The sequence below is a fragment of the Triticum dicoccoides genome, chromosome 6A (assembly GCF_002162155.2).
Source record: "Triticum dicoccoides isolate Atlit2015 ecotype Zavitan chromosome 6A, WEW_v2.0, whole genome shotgun sequence".
Classification (NCBI taxonomy): Eukaryota; Viridiplantae; Streptophyta; class Magnoliopsida; order Poales; family Poaceae; genus Triticum; species Triticum dicoccoides.
The window spans coordinates 33,891,147-33,910,763 of record NC_041390.1 but is presented as its reverse complement, the minus strand read 5'-3'; the positions used below and the strand labels follow the sequence as shown (position 1 = coordinate 33,910,763).

Below are 19,617 nucleotides of genomic sequence, written 5' to 3'. Positions count from 1 at the left end.
AGGCAAGTGTCTGGCAACGTGCTGCTCCGGATTGACCGCCAGGCTGTAGAGGTCCTGGAAGTCTTGCTATAGAGGCCGGGTTCCTACCCAATGGTCTAACCAAAAACGGGCCGAACGCCCATTGCCAATGCCGAACTTGGCCCCCATAGCGAAAGCCGGTCGGACCGCTTGCAGGTCGTTCCAGAAACGAGAGCCCCTCGCCACTCCTTCGAAAAAATTCCCGGAGGGGAAGTACTTTGCACGCAACAGGTCTACCCACAGACCCGTCGCCCCCTGCGAAAGTTTCCAAATCCACTTACACATCAGCACGATGTTGAGGATTCTAGCATTCGTGATCCCTAGCCCTCCCTGGGCTTTGGGACGGCAAACCGCGTCCCACCTAACCATGTGGTACTTGCGCTTGGGTCCCGATCCTTCCCAAAAGAAACGGGACCGGGGTGTATCCATCTTGGCATGGACCCCTTCGGCCAGAAGGAAAAGTCCCATGGCAAATTGCGGGAGCGAGGAGAGGCTCGCATTCGTGAGTACCAGCCTAGCGGCAGAGGACATAAACTTACCCCTCCACGGGCAAACCCACCCGCCCACCTTAGTCCAGAGCGGAGCCCACCCCTCTATCGAGACGCGCTTGGCGTCCAACGGGAGGCCCAAATATGTAAACGGGAGTTTGCCTAGTTTACAGTTCAGTAGATCCGCGATGCGTCTACCTTCCTGCTCGTCCATGCACATGGGCATCACTTCACACTTGTGAAAATTGATTTTAAGGCCCGACATGAGTTCAAAGCTTATAAGCAGGGCTTTAACTGTGGCCACGCTGTGGAGGTCCGGCTGAAATAGCAATAGCGTATCGTCTGCATATTGCAAATGTGATATCCCCCTGGGATGAGGTGTCCCAACACCCCTTTGATGTGCCCGGCTTCCACCACTTTCCGCAGCATTGCTGCCAGCGCATCCGCGACAAAGTTGAACAAGATCGGTGACATGGGATCACCTTGGCGTAAGCCACGATTGTTCCTGAAGAAGTTCCCTACTTCTCCATTTACCAAGACCGCAGTTTGGCCCCCCAAGACAAATTGCATGACTCGATGGACCCACGCCGACGAGAAGCCTCGGCTATTAAGGATTTGTCGGAGAAAATCCCAATTAATGCAGTCGTAAGCCTTCTCGAAATCTAACTTGAGAAGGATCGCAGGTTCTTGCATGCGTTTGAGCTCGTGAAGGGTCTCTTGTAAGGCTAACGGTCCCTCAAAAATATTCCTACCGCGGATGAATGCCGATTGCGCACGACTAATGGTATGATGGGCGATCGGCGTGAGTCGAGTAGCGCAACCTTTAGCACATATTTTGAAAGGTACATTAATGAGCGCAATGGGTCTGTACTGGCGAATGTTGTCCGCACCAGGTACTTTCGGAATTAGCGACAGCACACCGAAATTGAGCCGCGCTATGTCGAAAAAACCTCGCATGAAAGCATTGTACACCTCGAAAATGGGTTCGCGTAGCAAAGGCCAGAAATGTTTGAACATTGACACCGGCCACCCGTCCGGCCCCGGGGCCGTGTCGGATTTCATGCCCTGGAGTGCGTTGTCAATCTCCTCCGGTAGGAAAGTGAGCTCCATCCCCTCGTTTTTGCTGTCGAGCACCCGTTGAGAAGGAAGCCAAACATCCGCACGCAAACGTGCTCGTTGGGCCTCCTCCATCCCCATCAGACCTATATAGAAGTCATAGATGTGACGGGAAATCTCCGATTGTTGAAGAAGGAGCCCCTGCTCCGTCTGCAACCTGAGAATCGAACATTTCCCGTGCCGGCCATTTGCGTATGCGTGGAAGTACTTCGTGTTCGCATCACCCTTGAACGTCCACTTGAGGCCTCCCCTACGCCTCCAGTATTCCTCCTCGGCACGAAGCAAAGCTTAGACTTGCCCCTCTAGGGCATATCGCCGCGCCCATTCTTGATCAGAGAAAGGGCGCGTGTCCGCCTGACCGTCGAGATGAGCTATCTCTTCAATGAGCCTTGCTGTAACACCCCGGATGTAACTTTCCCAATTTGTACTCCAACTCTTGCCGTTTTCGGCGTTACGTTATTTATTTTTCTCGGGTTCGGGTCTTTGTCTCCGTGTGTTGTTATCGTTGTCATGCATCTCATATCATGTCATCATGTGCATCGCATTTGCATACGTGTTTATCTCATGCATTCGAGCATTTTCCCCGTTGTCCGTTTTGCATTCCGGCGCTTCGTTCTTCTCCGGTGGTCATTTCTACCTTTCTTTCGTGTGTGGGGATTAAAACATATCCGGATTGGACCGGGACTTGCCAAGCGGCCTTGGTTTACTACCGGTAGACCGCCTGTCAAGTTTCGTATCATTTGGACTTCGTTTGATACTCCAACGGTTAACTGAGGGATCGAAAAGGCCTCGTGTGTGTTGCAGCCCAACACCACTCCAATTTGGCCCAAAACCCACCTAAACCTGCTCCATCATCTAGAGCGTTCGATCACGATCACATGGCCGAAAACCGCACCTCATTTGGACTCTCCTAGCTCCCTCTACCTCTATTTAAAGTCCCCTCCCGAAATTCGCGGATCTTCCCCTTCCTCTAACCCTAAAAATCCACCGCGCCGCGCCGGACACGTCCGTGCCGGCCGGACACCGTCCGCCGCCCGCCCGCACCAATGGCAGGCTGCCATGTGGCACCTCGCTGCCAGCCGCCGCCGTGGCCCGGGAGCCCGGAGCCGGCCCCCGCGGCCCGCTCCCTCGCCCCGCCTCCTCGCGCCCGAGGCTCGGCCGGACTGCGCCGCCATCGCCGGACCGCGCCGCCCCGCCGCCCGGTCATCGCCGCGCCGCCGCCTCGACCGCGCCGCCCCGCCGCTGCCGCCTCGCCGCGCGCTGCCGCCCGCTGCCGCCCGGCCCGGATCCGGTGAGATCCGGCCGGCCCTTGCTTCCCCGAGTTCTCCGATGAGCTTCGGCGTACAGGAACTCCGGCGAACCTCCCGACCAACCTCGGATTGCGTGCAAATCTCAGATCTGGAATTTTCGGTTGACTTTTCCCCTCCTAACCCTAGCTCAAGTGCCCATGTTCATAGCATCGTATCTCCTCATCCGTAGCTCCGATTTGGTCATATAGCATATCACATTGTTCGTCTCAAAGAGTACATCATTTCATTGCATTGCATCATTTTCATTTGAGTTCATCTTGTTGCCCGAAATGCTGTTAGAAGAGAGCTACTTGAGATAATTGTCAGGTGTGCTACTCCATTTGCATATTTGTCATTTTTGCCATGATTATTGTGTGCATGATATGCCCATGAGCTCTATATATGTTTTGTTAAGGGTTTTGCCATCTTTCCAGAGGTGCAATCCATATATTTTTGTGATGTGTGTGGTGACTAGTGCAAGCTTGCGAAGTGGTGCACTTGGTAATTCTGTTTTCAGGGACTTAGCATTTCCACTAAGTCCTTGAGCTGTTTAGTTCATGTTGTCATATGTTCATGTTGTATCCGAGAGATCCGTGCCTCTTTTGAGGATGATCAGTAAGGAAGTTTTGTTAATCTTGTAGTGCTCTATCCATCCATGTCTTTGTTTGCAATTATGGAGCACCCTAGCTTGAGTCAATCGAGCTCTATTTTGCTACTTTGTGAATCTGGGCAGATTGTCAACTTGTTTGCAATTTTGTCGATGATGTTGTAGTTGACCCGTGCATGCTATGCTATTGTTATTGCCATGTCTAGCTTGCATTTTGTGTATTATTGATAGATGTATGCTTAGCTTGTCATGATTTGCTCCGTAGTGAGTGCATCGAGCTCGTAAACATGCCTACTAGATATCTGTTTTCAACATGCTCCAGTTTTCACTAAGTCTGAGATCTGATTATGTTTTTGCCATGTTCACATGCTTGCAATTGTATTTTCTGATCCTTTTTGGCTCAAGGTCACTAAGGGACTTTTGTTAAGCCCTTTGAGTAGCTCCATGCCATGCTTTACTTTGCCATGTTCAGGTCCTGTAGTATGTAGTTTTGTTGCTCCGAAGAGGGCTACCTGATCTGAAATTCCAAACAAGTGTTAATTTCACTAAGTCTGAGATCTGTTTACCATATGCATTTTTGCCATGCTTGTTTGAACCTGTTAATGGATGACTTGGCCGTAGCTCAGTGCTAGACTTTTGTTAAGCATCTTGAATGCATCCCTGCCATATATTTTGTTGTCATATTTGAGTGTTGTAGTATGTTCATCTCATTGCATTTAGATGGCTACTTGCTGTATATCGCAGACCGGTGTCATATTTGATTTGCTTGCCATTTCCAAACCGTAACTCCGATTCTGGCGTTCTTTATATCGTTTTCAAACGATTTCATCTCATCTTTCCAGTGGCACACTTGGATTCCCAAGTTGAGGCCAGTTTCATGCATTTTCCTGTCATATCTTGCATATGCTTCCCGCATCGCATCTCGCATAGCATATCGTCAATGCATCATATTGTTTGATCCTTGCACGTGGTTGATTGTGTCCTTGTTGCTTGTTTGTCTTGTTTGGGTAGAGCCGGGAGACGAGTTCGCTAACGAGGAGCCCGTTGAGTTTGCTTTCGAGATCCAGTCAACTCTGACAACTATGCAGGCAAGATGATCATACCCTCGAAATCACTACTATCTTTGCTATGCTAGATTGCTCGCTCTTTTGCTATGCCAATGCTACGATGCCTACCATTTGCTTTCAAGCCTCCCAAATTGCCATGTCAAACCTCTAACCCACCTTGTCCTAGCAAACAGTTGATTGGCTATGTTACCGCTTTGCTCAGCCCCTCTTATAGCGTTGCTAGTTGCAGGTGAAGATTGGAGGCTGTTCCTTATTGGAACATTTCTTTACTTGTTGGGATACCATTATATTGCCATGTTATCTTAATGCATCTATATACTTGGTAAAGGGTGGAAGGCTCGGCCTCTCGCCTAGTGTTTTGTTCCACTCTTGCCGCCCTAGTTTCCGTCATATCGATGTTATGTTCCCGGATTTTGCGTTCCTTACGCGGTTGGGTTATAATGGGAACCCCTTGATAGTTCGCCTTGATTAAAGCTTTTTCAGCAATGCCCAACCTTGGTTTTACCATTTGCCACCTAGCCTCTTTTCTCTTGGGTTTCCGGAGCCCGAAGGTCATCTTATTTTAAACCCCCCCGGGCCAGTGCTCCTCTGAGTGTTGGTCCGAACCAGGCAGCCTGTGGGGCCACCTCGGGGAAACTCGAGGGTTGGTTTTACTCGTAGCTTGACCTATCTGAGTGTGCCCTGAGAACGAGATATGTGCAGCTCCTATCGGGATTTGTCGGCACATTCGGGCGGTGTTGCTGGTCTTGTTTTAACCTGTTGAAGTATCTTGAAGAACCGAGGTACCGAGTCTGATCGGAACGTCTTGGGAGGAGGTCTATTCCTTCGTTGACCGTGAGAGCTTGTCATGGGCTAAGTTGGGACTCCCCTGCAGGGATTTGAACTTTCGAAAGCCGTGCCCGCGGTTATGGGCAGATGGGAATTTGTTAATGTCCGGTTGTAGATAACTTGAACCTTAACTTAATTAAAATGAATCAACTGAGTGTGTTACCGTGATGGCCTCTTCTCGGCGGAGTCCGGGAAGTGGACACGGTGTTGGAGTAATGCTTGCGCATGTTGTTCTCTAGATTACTCGCTCGCGCTTTGCCTCCTCTTCTCGCTCTCTTTTGCGAATAAGTTAGCCACCATATATGCTAGTCGCATGCTACAACTCCACATATATTTTACCTTGCCTTACCTATAAGCTTAAATAGTCTTGATCGCGAGGGTGCGAGATTGCTGAGTCCCTGTGACTCACAAATTACTATTACACTAGATGCAGGGCCTGATGATTCCGCTCCAGGTGATGCGCTCGAGCTCAAGTGGGAGTTCGACGAGGACTCTCAGCGATACTATGTTTCTTTTCCTGATGATCAGTAGTGGTGCCCAGTTGGGGGTGATCGGGACCGTGTCGCATGTTGGGTTATCTTTTATTTTGGCGCCACAGTCGGGCCATGAGTGTTGGATGATGTAATGTTATTTATGTACCTTGATTGACGTGGCGAGTCTAAGCCAATTATGTTCTCTCCCCTTTATTATCATATTACATGGGTTGTTGTAAAGATTGCCTAACTTGCGACATATGCCTTCAATGCGATTATGCCTCTAAGTCGTGCCTCGACACGTGGGAGATATAGTCGCATCAAGGGTGTTACACTTGCCCTCAGGATCTTATCGTCGCGACCCTGGTTCGCACCCCACCCCTTAAGGCTTGCACGCAGGCGGCCCCCTACCGCAATCCAGAACTCCAAAGGGCCTCGTTGCTGGCCTGTGAGTTGGACACATCTCTGCCACCTCTCCCTGAAGATGGTGTCAAAATTCGGTACCTCGAACCATGCTGTTTCAAAGTAGAAACACGGGCTGCGACGCACTCTATCCTCCCCAGAAGACAAGATAAGCGGAACATGGTCCGACCCAATCCTTGTTTCAGCAAGGAGTGAGCACAAGGGGAACAGAACTTCCCAGTCCAGAGACATGAAAGCTCGATCCAGCACGGATCACACTGGGGCTAGTTGCTTGTTAGTCCAAGTGTATCTTGCCCCCGATCTAGTCACTTCCCTAAGTGCCATAGATGCGATCGAATTGTTGAACATGGCCACCCTTGGCCAGTTGATGTTGTCGTTGTTTTTGTCCGCCCCCGAACGGATTAGATTGAAATCTCCCCCCACCATTAGCGGGATCTGAGCAGCCGAAAAGGCCATCACCTTGGCTTCAAGTTCGTCTAGGAACTTAGCCGAACGTGAATGATCTGCAGGTCCGTAGACTTGCACGATCGCGAGCTCGCGAAGCGACGCTCGCACGCGGAACTTGGCCGCAATGAAAAAGGTGCCACTCTCCCAGTGCAGCACCTCGTACGTGGCAGTGCATAGGCTAAGCAACATGCCACCCGAGTGGCCGTTGGCCGGACTATGATGCCAAGCGAAACGCTATGAGGGATCAATCGCTAAGATATCTTGATGTCTCAACTCAGACTTGATCGTTTCCTGGAGCCCTACGATATCTATCGTTTCTTTCCTAATGTACTCCCTTAGTTGGGTGCGCCGACTCGAGTGGCCGAAGCCACGAATATTCCATAGGAGTGCACGCATCTATACGACACGATTGCGCAGGCGCACCCCCCTGGATGTGATCGCCTTGGCCACACGTCTCGCCCTGCCGCGGCGAGGCGAGGGAGGAGCAGCAACCCCTGTTGTTGTCTCCTCGTCGGGTCGGGTCGTTAGCACTGTCGAGGCCTCAGCCTCCAGTGCCAAACGATCCGCGTGTTGCACAGCCGCCGCTGCTAGCGCCGCTTGCGCCAATTCCTTTGCGCGAATCAACGAGATAAGCTCGCTCATCTCACCTCCTCCCATTGGTTCCACCCCACTCTCCCCCAAAACCTCGCTCAAATGCTCGTCCGAAAAGGAGTCAAGAATCGTAAAGCGGGGCATGGGATTACCTAAGATTTCCGGATTGTTCTGTGCTTGGAGGAGTTGGGCGCGTTGAAGCAACGACAAGTTGACCTTGGCGCCTTTAGCACGCGCACTGGCCCGCACGGGGGCCGCCTGCCCGTCCACCACCGCCTTAGAGCGCTTGGCCTTCGGGACGGGCGCCGTTATGGGCGTCTCCAGCGCGACCGTAGCGGAGGCAGGCACGACCAGCGCCATCACCGCCTAACACGGCGTTGCCGGCGCCCCCAAACTCTCCGCTGCATGCCCAGCCTCCACGACCACCTTGCGCACCGCCACCTTCTTGATCTGCTTCGTCGTGACAATCTTGCTACCGCTGCGACCACCTTGGGAAGGAGAACGCGAGGGGGGAGACAAGAGCTTCGGGTCCGCAGACGCCGCAGGGGAATTGCCCGTCGGCTCCGCCAGCAGCAAAGAATCCACCGCTGCCTCCATCCGCACCGGAGGAGACGTGACCGAGCCCAGATTGGAGCCGTACTAGTTCGGGATGGAGAGCTCCATCTCCGATGACCCTCCCGCCAGAGAATTGTCCACCTGGGGCTACAGCTCGCAAGCCCGCGCCCCGCCAATGTCGGTGATGCCCAGCTTATCCCACGCCGCCGTGTCGATGGAGTCGTCCTCCATGCTTGCGTCAGGCTCCTTGTCGCCGTCCTTGTCGCCATCGCGGCCCTTCCCGTCCGGGCCCTTGCCGTGAGGGGGAGGGGGTGGTGGGGGGAGGGCGGGCGCCGCAGGCTGCTCCGGGGGGATCTCTGGGTCGACGGGAATGTTGTAGCCTTCACTGTTGAACCAGATCTAGACCGACCCACGAAGCTTGCGAGGATTGCGGCAAGCAAAGCGCATGCGGACCGGCCCTGGGCGGAGCAGAGATTCCTCATCGACCAGTAGAGGGCGGCCGAGCATGATGGTCGCCGCCATGAGCCTTTTTGAGCACCGATGCTTGGGGGGAATCCCACCTAACTTGACCCACACCTCTGGCATCTCCATCCCCTTGGGCGCGTCGAGGACCGCGTCGCGTATGTCCACCATGAGATTGTTGAGGGACAGGAAGAGCTTGCCGCTCCTAGTGGCCATCCGAAGCATTGCTGGATCTGGGAAGACCACCGAGAAGGCCCCGCCTTCGAGAGGGGAGATCTGCCAATCCCACTCGCCCTCAAAGAGATGTTGCAGCTCCGCCTCGAGGATCTGATGGGAGAGCGCTCCGGAAGGCATGGAGAGCACCGCCATGTTGGCCCCTAGCTGGACTGGAGCCTCCTCCCGCGCATCGACCGGAAACTGGAGGCAGAAGAATCCCTCACCGCAATGGCGTGGCCCATGGTCTGGAGAAGTAGAGGCTTGCCGTGGGATGGGCACTGCGTCGAGGTGTGCCCCTCCTTGCTGCACACCACGCAAAGCGGCTGGAAGGTGCACAGGCTCTGGAAATGGCCTGTGCGGCCGCACTTGAAGCACTTTGGGCCGCCCGCATCTTCGACTGGGATCGGCTCCTCTTGCGTGCCCTTGGACGAGCCCGACGCCTCAGATCTGGGTGGGAGGGGAGGCTTGGTAGCCACCGCCCCCGCAGGCTTGGACTTCTGCTTCTTCGCAAGCGAGTCGCCGGCGCGTTCGCCGCCCTGAGCTGCCAACTGCCCCTTACGCTTGAGCTCGAGGCCTTTCTTCTTGTATTCTTCCTTTTTCTTCTTCTTCCGTTCCTGCTCCTTGAGCCACCATGCGGGCGGCGGCCCCCAACCGCCCTCATCGTCGGCGCGCTCACGGGTGCGGTCCCGTGGCGGCTCCATGGGTGGTTTCTCCCCTCGGCGGTCGGGCTTGGAGCCCATGGACACCACTTTGGCGAAGGAACGAAGCAAGGGTGGGGGAGGTGGAGTGGGGTGGAGGAAGCGAGCGGAGTGACCGAATCGCCGCACCTCCGAATTGGAGGCAGGAAACCCTAGGGTAATGTCTAGGGTTCCATGGGGGAGCCAAAGCCATTTATATGGCTGCGCGGTGTGGGCCGGCGTTGGCAGGCCTTGCACTCCCGGGCTGGACTGGGCCACGGGCGCGGGCGAGGCCCCCTGCGACCCTGGCTCATACGGACCCCTTGGCTGGGCCAGCAGACGTGGCGGCCCCGCAGGAGGCCCGCCAGACACCTCAGCAGGCCGGCCCAGCCCACCACTTGGCGCTTCGTCCCCAACCCTAGAGAGAGGCGACCCCGAACCCGTCGGCGTCGCCGCCGCCGCCACCGCAGGGCATGGGCGGCGAAGGTCTGAGGGGCAGCCCCGCGGCGTCCGCACCAGGAAAACCACGCCCTTCGCGTCGGAGAGGTGTGCGGCGCTCTTGCCGCAACCAGAGAAAGCCGCCGTGAGCCACGACCACCGGGCGCAAAAGCACGCCGGCGCCCGGCCTTGAAGGAGCCCCCAAGCTCCTCCGCGCGCGCCACAAACTCCCCAATGGAGCAGGCCGCATGCACGCTTGCCGCAGGATCCGGCTCAGCGCACACCTCATCTTCCTCCTCGTCGTCGGAAATCTCCTCTGCCAGAGCCCAAAAGCGGTGTGACGTTGAGGTCGATGACGTGACGTTGAGGTCGATGACGACTGCGGGGCGTGGTGTGGACGGCGCGAACAAGCCCATGTCCGGCGACGCCGAGAAACGGGTCTGGCCGTCGTGCCTTGGCGGAGGAAAGCCGGGCGACATGGGCGCGGCGCGCGACGTCGGCGACTGGCAGTGCGTAGGCCGGGCGACCAACGAGCCTGTGCTCGCGGGGCCGACGGCCGCTGCATGGAACCCCGCCGGACGGCCCATGCCAAGCATGAGGATGGCGTGCGCTTTGTTGACGAGGTCCTCCTTCTCGTCGGCAGCGGCCTTTTGCCGCGCGGCCTCCAGCTCCTCGCGCTGGGCGACGAACTTGGCCGCGGCGGCATTGACCTTGACGGCCGCTCTCCGTTCCCTCCTCTTCGCCGAATTCGCATCCAACTTGGCGATCTCCTCCAGCATGCACTCCGACCGCGGCTTCCTTGGCGCCTTCTTCTTCACCTTTGCGATCGGGTCGACGGCCAGGCCACCGGAACTCGGCGGGGCGTCGGCCATGGACGGGGGAGAGAGGGGGCGGCGGGAGGGACGTGGGAGGGTTTGGGGGAAATGGCGCCAAATGGGTGGGGGGGGGTTGGTTTCTCCCACCGACAGGCGGGCCAGGGAGGACAAGCGCGCGTGTCCCGCCCGTCCGCGCGCTGTCCGTTTCACCCTAAAACCGGCGCAAACTTGGGCCGGGGATGGGTCGAAAGTGGACACAAAGCGGACAAAAGACCGTTTGCGCCCGCGCGCTGGGCCGTCTCGTTTGTCCCTTTTACCCCAAACGAACGGGGGAGGACAGGATAGGGTCGCGGTGTGGAGTTGGCCTTAGCTTCAACAAGAAGTCACAAGTCAAGGACACCCCGATGTCTGTCGACCCCCGCAAGGACTAGGCCTACATCCGGCGTCCTACCTCGCAAAATAGTCCCAATCCATTTAGGAAAGACAACCAAATTGAGACAACGGAATAGCACTTCTGGAGAGTCTCTCCTCACGCCACTCCTAATGCCCCCACAACCTCTTTCTCTCATCTCTCCATCTTCTAGATCGGGCGGAGCTCCTCCCTTCCCCACGCCGCCCCGCGCCATTGGCAAGTGGCAATAGAAGCAACCTCCTCCCCGACCCCTCACCATTGCCGCGCTAGACCATCGCCAGCTGGGTTGAGGAGCACCTTCTCCGCCCATGGCAACAATCTGACACAAACGTCGGCCTTCTTGAGGAGCTCGGCCGCGTGGCTCACACCCCCTGTTGCTCGTCACCTCATCAGCCCCGACAGCGAGGACGAGGGCCTCGAGCCCCGATTTGGTGAAGATGGCGACCGAGGGCCTTCTCCACGTGGATCCTAGGCACACCCCTCCCCATATTTTGGTTTTATGGGTACCTGGATTACCCGTACCATTTTTTTGGTAATTAGGGTTTGGTTATTGCCATCTCCATCTACGCCGCCCCATTCGAGGAGTTGGAGCCGAAGCCCGAGGACCCAGTCATGGTGGTGATGCGGGTCTCTGAGATCCAAGCAGATGTGCGTCGCCTGGAGAAGGGGTGTATCCGCAAGCGCTTCGGCCCCACTTGGACCGACTAGGAGGAGGCAACGCAGTTCACAGTTGTCGCTCCGACCCCTATGCTTGCCCCGATGACCTTTGTTCGGAGGAGGAGCAAGTGGAGGACAACGATGACAAGACGACACCAACAATGGACTAGTCAGTAGCAATGTCAAACAACATTGCATATTTTGAAAATGTTGCCTAACGATATCGTAAGTTGCAAATTATATGTAATGCAACACACTTTGGCCAATAAATATATGTGTATTCTACCGGTTCATAACTAATATAATTGATAATTATTGTGTTGGTACATTTATTTACGTATATTAAGTTGAGGTAAATTGCCCCTACATATTTGAAGGAAATGACAAACAAAGAAGAACAAATAGAAAGACAATTTATGGAGGCATGCATTTGGAGAGACTGTGTTTGCGCATAAGCCAGTCAGCCTCCAAATACATATGAAACACGCTCCATATGCAATATGACGGCTTACGATATGGTGACTCTTTGCCTGCTAGAGTTGCTTTAAGTTGATAATTCAAAAGTGGATTTCTCTTCTTTCCCGAGACATGTGTTCCTTGCCAGTCTCATGACATTTTACATGTCGGTGTCATTCTTGTGTCTTTTTTTGCGGGGTCGTTTTAAGGTATTATTTTATTTAACTTATGCACTAACAAAAGTAATATTGCTAGACGCATTTTACAATTAACCAAACGAAGAAGAGGAAGTACAGGAAGCTGTACCAGATGGTGTATCGAAGCACACGTAAGGTAAGTGGACGTCGAGGACCTCGGACTTGTTCATCTTGCACACCTTCGTTGTCAGAGCGACCTCTCTTAGGTGTGCACCCAGAGTCTCGACCACATATAGCTGTAGATGTCAATGTTAATTATCTAACATTTCGTATTTCCTTGTGCCCTAACTGAAGTAGTGTGGGAGTGACTAGTTCTCTGAGGTACAACAGAAAACATGTTTAAATCATATCCATGTTTTAGAACAGCAATCAAGCTTACATGTGCTGAAAGATCCACAAACAAGTTCCTACAGTTTACGTTTCATTTAGGGTGAAAGTGAAACAGGACACTAGACCAACCATGTTCCACATGTGCATCCATTTTCCCAGAGAAAAGTCTACTTTTCAACCCACAACTTTTAGGAATCAATCCTCAATTTCAGAACCGGTTAATTTGCACCCCTAAACTTTTAATATTGTTCAGCAATAAACCCTTTATAATATTTCTTTTAACTTCATGCACTAAAGACGTAATTCATAATTAATAACCAAACAAAGATGAAGAAGTACATGAAGTTGTACCGGTTGGAGTATAGAAGCAGACGTAAGGAAAGACATCGTCGACCTCGTCCATCTCGCACAGCTTCTTCATCAGCAATGACTTGAGCTCAAGAGTGAAGATGCAATGGTCATCTGATCTCACAAAAATGACACTGATGTCTTCGGCATATCCAATCAAACGTGCTGGGCTCTTGTAAGTCATCAGCTTCGGGAGATGGATGCGGTTCATCTTCGCCCATTTGCCATCTCCGTCAGGACCCGTCTCAGCCGACCAGAGCTGGACCACCTCACGGCGCAAGGTGGCTAGTCCCAGCCCGCCGTTCTCTGCCCTCATGACAATGGTTCTGCTGCCGCGAAACTTGCCGGGAGGAGGCTCGATCACCGACAGGTCCTGCGTACCCAGACCCAGTACGTCGTACCGCAGCAGGGCGGCGTTCCGGCAGACGAAGTAGAGCGTGCCACCAACAAGCACCGCGGCCCGACCTTCCTCGAGGCGGTATCGCTTGCTATCGAGGTAGACGCCGTCCGGGCCGTCCCGCACGCCGGTCTCGGAGGAGCCTCCTGGTAGGCGGATGCCAGGGTTTTGGAAGTCCATATTCTAAATCCTGAAAGCCCGGTCACAAGTTGACAAATACCCCGGCGAGGGTTTGACCTATTTCACTCTGGATTAATGTCCTAGTCAGCACTGCCATGTCACACTTCCCTCTCCTCTCTCGTGTCATCAATTTTGGCTTTTGCTTCTTTTTTTATAGGAAAAACAAGTCTCTTTTTTTGCGAGATCAATAGTAGTTTATTTTATAATGATAAGAGTGACAATTCAGAGGCAAGAGATCCTCAATGCATATGGATCCTGTGTCAAGCCACACAGCTATGTGTCGGACAATCCGCAACCCTATTCTAGACCTATGTAATTATGTGGAATAAACTCTCTATCGTGACTTAATCTTAGCTACTAAATGACCGTACATCGAATGATCCAACCCTGTTCACGTGAGGCATGGGAGCAAACGAAGAGTCAGACGGTACCATCACAGGAAGCTCGGTATGCCAGCGAGCTAGGGCCATACCAATCATTAACGTGTGTATCTTCACCTCAAAAGCCTCAGTGCAACAAGAAACAATAGGCAGCGAGGATAACTGATCTGTCATCTCTCCTTAAAATCATTCCCACTGCCATTCTGTCAACCTCCATGAAAGAACCATCCACCGATAACAAGCCCTTCTGACTGTATGTTTAAAATGCTTGCTTTTTTACAGTGATGATGGAAGCCTCTTTTAAAATCCAAAGACGCCGATGGGACCTAATGGTGGCTCATATTCATACCACTGTCATCTTTTGCAGCCGTCTGGTCCTACTCCGGCGTCACCCTAGCAGTAGCCTAGTTATCTTGGTCCTTTATCCCTTAAGTTTATTATGTCTTTGTGACTTGCGCGCGTCACTATGCGTGTTGGTCCTTTCGCTTTGCAATGCAGCTGTATGCATGGTTTCAAAAATAAGACTGGACCAACGTCTGACTAAAAAAATCAGGAACCAACACCTTGTCCGGTTTTTTAAGGTGCATTGGTCTTTTTAGGAAAATAATCGGACAAATATTGAAAACAAATTTGTAAAGTAGGTATTGAAGACCTAACTTTGTGATTTATCGATGGTTTACATTCAATACTTTGTGTATTCATTTGATCTGAGATTTTTTTTTGTAAATATACCTTAAATATTTTAGTTTTTTGTCGCAAATGAACTAATGAACCAGCGGTCCAACCAATAAAAACGTAAGCTCTGGTTGTATCTGAATCTTTCAATGGTTGGCTGTGTACACTGTCGTATGACTTTATCTATGAATTCAGCCTCGTGCCTTTTATTCAAAAAGAAAACTACTGCACTATCCGTATCGGAATTTGACGCTTTTTTGTTTGTTTCTCGATGCATTCGAATATCTGTGATGGTTATTGTCCATGTGTCCGTAGGTGCCTTAAACGAACGTGACTGAATTATGATGGCGGGAAAACATATCACATAGTTGTTGGTCCGAAATCTGATCTTTTCAGTGTCAACACTAACGAGTGATAAACATACATTATTTGAGACACAAAAAACGTAACGCCTTTTAGTGTCAGCGCTAAGGCTGCCCATAATGAGAGTATCATAAGTTGTATAATGCATGATAACTAAGTAATTGTGATGAGGTGGCATAGAATTAAATGAAAAAAAAAGATGCTTGAGTATCATATCATGATACCATATCATATTAAATGTTGTGCTACTTTGTCATTCATGGCAGTAAATATAGTCTTCTATAATACTCCCTCCGTAAACTAATACAAGAGCATTTAGATCTTTAACTAAACAGTCTTATATTAGTTTACAGAGGGAGTACCAACATATAATAGTATGCATTATGAATGTAGTATCATACACTAGTATCATATGCATGATACTAGTATATGATACTCCCCATTACAACAAGCCTAACAAATGATAAACATACATTGTTTGAGACAAAAAAAGAAACGCCTTTAGCAGTTCACGAGCACAAGTCACTGAAAAGGTACTCCCTCCGTAAAGAAATATAAGTGTGATTAGATCAGTAAAGTAGTGATCTAAACACTCTTATATTTCTTTACAGAGGGAGTATTTTTTAGCGAACACAAAACATAGGCAAGATCGACCTGCTTGTTTCGACGGCATGGAGCATGTGAACCGGACGTTTAACTAACACGGCTAACAATAATTCCTTAAACAGAGGCGAGTTCATTCCTCTTCGTGCCACTTGGAATAATGTCTACAGAAATCAGATGATAGACGGAAGCTCACAGCTTCAAAGATCAGTTCCCAGTTAACATAACATTTCACGAGGGCATGACACGTAGAGGGCCAATTTCCTTCCGGAGCACATCACAGGCCCCATGCGCAGCATACAGAATGGAAAGAACCTACAACAAGTAATCCATTTCTGCATCTCAGCCACCAAAAAGTACCCTCTTGATACCTGCAAACCAACCAATGTTCTCAGCTAAACCGAACTGTAATACTCAATTATACAAAAGCCATTGAATTTATCTCACGGTTTTTGTATGATTTAAACAGTAAATATTATCTTCATCATTGTGGAAGCCATGCCACAAGCCTAAAGACTGAATCATCTCAGCATTATTGGTTAACTCCTACTGTTGGCATATTTTCAATAACTCCATATGAACATTCTAGATTACCAAACCTTTTGAATTTTATATTTTTTATCATGGGAGTACTGAGGGACTCATGGAGTAACGAAGGATAAACATTTGGTTTCTAGCTAACAGGCATACCTTCTAGAAATGTACGAGGTACGTAGTCCCTAACAAATCGGATTTAATCAAATTCATGTAAGCCTCAAGCAATAACCATGTATCTTTTTTTTTTACTCGGCATACTGCAAAAAATGAAAGACTAGCAACTACTTCCTCTGTTCACAAATATAAGACGTTCTAGACTGATCATACAAGTCTAAAACGTCTTATATTTATGAACAGAGGGAGTACTTGTGAAGAAAGCAGTGTTTAATATGAATCTATTCATGCCAATTTTATCATGTGTTCAGAATACATTATTAAACATGTACAGTGAAGATCAAAGAAATAATAGATGGCACATAAACCATAGAAATATCCCACATTTAGTTTGGGTCAGAAACTACATTGGAGGTTATGTGAGTTAGACAGACAAATAGAGATATGCTGAGAAAATGTTTACCCAAACCACTGATATCAAGACTATTTTTCTGAATCGTAAAGGGCAGCTACAATTGTCTGCGTTAAACAGAAACGATAATAGATCCACTAACCCGAGAAATAACATGAAAATTCTTAAATCAGGACCAGGACCGATTTATCCAAAACCAAACCAAATTAGCCGTCTTGAATTGATGATACTTGGGGTTACATGTCCAAATGAAACTAAATTTCAACCACCATGATTCAGTTTCAAAAAAACAGTGCATATTCAGTTCCAAGTGGACTCGCCACATGTTTACTGAAAAATAGCTCATTTGCCAAGATAGTAAGCTGATACATATTTATGTTGTTCGTGTTAAACTGAACCTTTATTTTTTGAGTCTAGTTCAAGAGAACTCGGTGAGCAGAATGCTTATTGACTAAGATACCGATATAAGTATTCCCACTAAAACTTCCTCATGAGAAAACAAATAACTGGAAATCAGAAAGCATCGGCGCTGCAAGATGATGACTAGTCGAACTGGTCAACAAAAAGGAAACTCTGGAGAAGCATCAGAACAGCAAAATGATGGATCCCTCTATTCCATTTGCTGGCTTACCACGTCATATCCTCAAATGATTTGTCGAAGATCACTGAGGACCCACAGGTGCTGGCAACGTGCCTCTAGCACAAGCTGAAAAAAAGAGGTTATAAGCATGGTATTATATTCCAGCGCCCAGCAATCAAACTTACATGGAGTCACATACTGAATCTAAAGGTTTACAGCGTTATGTTTTTGTTCTGGTATTAGGATTGGTCAAACAAAGGTGAAAACAGGAGTACAGGACAATAGATCAACAACCTTCTAGCCTCCTACGTGAGTATCCTATGCCCCGGCCACATATAGCTGTAGATGTTTTTCTTATGGCTAAATCGAAGTGCAACGTTACATATCTAACATTTTGCAATTACTTCTGCCCTAACTGAAGTATTACTAGATTGGCTACTTATGAGGTATAATGGAAAACACCATAAAGGATAGCCATGTTGTATTTCAGCAAACCGGCTTACATGTGCTGAAAGGTCCACTTACAAGTTCTGAAGGTTTACATTGCATTTAGGCTGTAAGAAGACACTAGACCAACAACTTCCTACTCGTGCATTCATTTTCCCGATGACATGTATATGCCATTGTCCCGATGAGATACGTATGTCAGTCCTTTCTCGTGTCTCCAAATTAATTCAACGTTGGCTTATCAAATATTTTGTTAACTTCATGACGGCTGACAAAATAGTCACACATCACAATTAACCAAACAAAGATGAGGAAGTACAGGAAGCTACACCAGCTGGGGTATAGAAGCAGACGTAAGGAAAGACATCGTCGACCTCGCCCATCTCGCACACCTTCTTCATCAGCAATGACTTGAGCTCAATAGTGAAGATGCCATGGTCATCCGAAGTCACAAAAACAACATTGGTGTCTTCAGTGGATCCAATCAAAAGTGCTGGGCTCTTGAAAGGCATCAGCTTCTGGAGATGGATGTCGTTCATCTTCACCCATTTGACACCTCCGCGAAAACCGGTCTCAGTCGACCACAGGTGGAGCACGTCACGACCCAAGGTGGCCAATCCCAGCCCGCCGTTCTCCGCCCTCGTGACAATGGTGCCCCTTCCATGAAATTTGCCGGGAGGCGGCTTGATCAGCGATAGGCTCTGCTTACCCAGAAAGCCGTACCGCAGCAGGGCACCCGACTGGCAGACGAAGTAGAGCGTGCCCCCAACAAGCACGCCGGGCCGATCAGCCTCGAGTCTGTATGGGCAGCCCTCATCGAACTGCCCATCGTTGTAATCGAGGTAGATGCCGTCTGGTCCCCTCCGCACGCCGGTCTCAGACGAGTACAAGCGAGCCTCCGCCTGCACCAAGTCCATGACGTGCACGCCCGCGGAGGCCATGAGGAACGCCCCGCCGCTGCAGGTGCTGTGGTCGCAGCCGGCGCCCGCGGCGCAGAGCACCACGTGGTTCGTGTAGCGATCGGGCACATCGTCGGGCATCCGGCGCTCGCGGCCTGTGACGGGATCCCAGACGACGAACTCCGAGGATCTGTAGTCGTAGAGGAGGGCGCGGCCGTGGCGGCAGTCGAGCACGACGGAGGTGCGGTGGTCGGCGGCGGCGGGCGGGCGGAATGCCGTGGTGGGGACGAAGCGAGCGAGGCGGCGGTTTACCGGGTTGTGGAGGAAGCCGAGCACGAGGGGCGTGCCGTGGAAGTCGCGGTAGCGGCGGACGAAGGCGGGCTCGGTGAGGGCGCGGAGCCACGACTTGCAGACGACGGAGGCGCGGAGGAGGCCCGCGGGGTCGTCCGGCGGCAGGCGGAGGAGGACCTCGGCAACGGCGTCGGAGATCAGCTCCGGTGGCGGCGCCATGGAGGGCGGATGCGAGGGTTTTGGGCGGGGATTGGGATTGGGGAATGGGGAGAGCCGAAAAGCGAGTGAGGGAGAGGGGGGGACCATACCTGGCCAAATGGGCCGGCCCGGCCCGGCACGGCCCGGCCCATCGTAATCGTGCCTAGCCCGGCACGGCCCGCCAGGGCACGATTACTATACGGGCCGTGTCGTGCCGGCCCGCGTGCTGCGCCCCCAGGCCCAGGCACGGCCCAGTTAGTAAACGGGCCGGCACGTTGGCCCGTTTAGCACGGTGGGCCACATATTTTCAGCCTATTATTTGATGCACTGAGCGTTTTTTAGTCTATTTTTACATATTGGGTGATATATATATGTATAAAAAAAATAAAAAAATTATTCGGGCCGTGCCGTGTCAGCCCGCGTACCCAGCCTCCAGGCCCAGGCACGGCCCAGGGCGTGCCGCGTGCCGGGCCCAGCCCGTTTAGCCCGTGCCGTGCCTGGCCCAAGGCGAGCCGTGCCGGCGTGCTCACGGGCCGGCCCGAAAAACCCAGCCCATTTGGCCAGCTATAGGGGGACGAGTTTTTTTTTGAGACAACGAGTTGTCCCGTGCTGCTGCGCGCTGCCGGGTTCG

At 51.4% G+C, this 19,617-nt stretch overlaps 1 protein-coding gene across 1 annotated transcript; it reads right to left on the bottom strand.

The window, feature by feature from the left end:
- Window positions 1–15,402: 15,402 nt before the first annotated feature.
- Window positions 15,403–19,043, bottom strand: LOC119319031. The gene is made up of 3 exons (XM_037593548.1): window positions 17,930–19,043; window positions 17,203–17,277; window positions 15,403–15,879 (listed from the first exon to the last, which is right to left on the bottom strand). Exons 1-2 carry the CDS (start codon window positions 19,005–19,007, stop codon window positions 17,234–17,236), a joined length of 1,122 nt encoding a protein of 373 aa, XP_037449445.1. The 5' UTR covers window positions 19,008–19,043; the 3' UTR covers window positions 15,403–15,879; window positions 17,203–17,233.
- Between the last annotated feature and the right edge of the window lie 574 nt (window positions 19,044–19,617).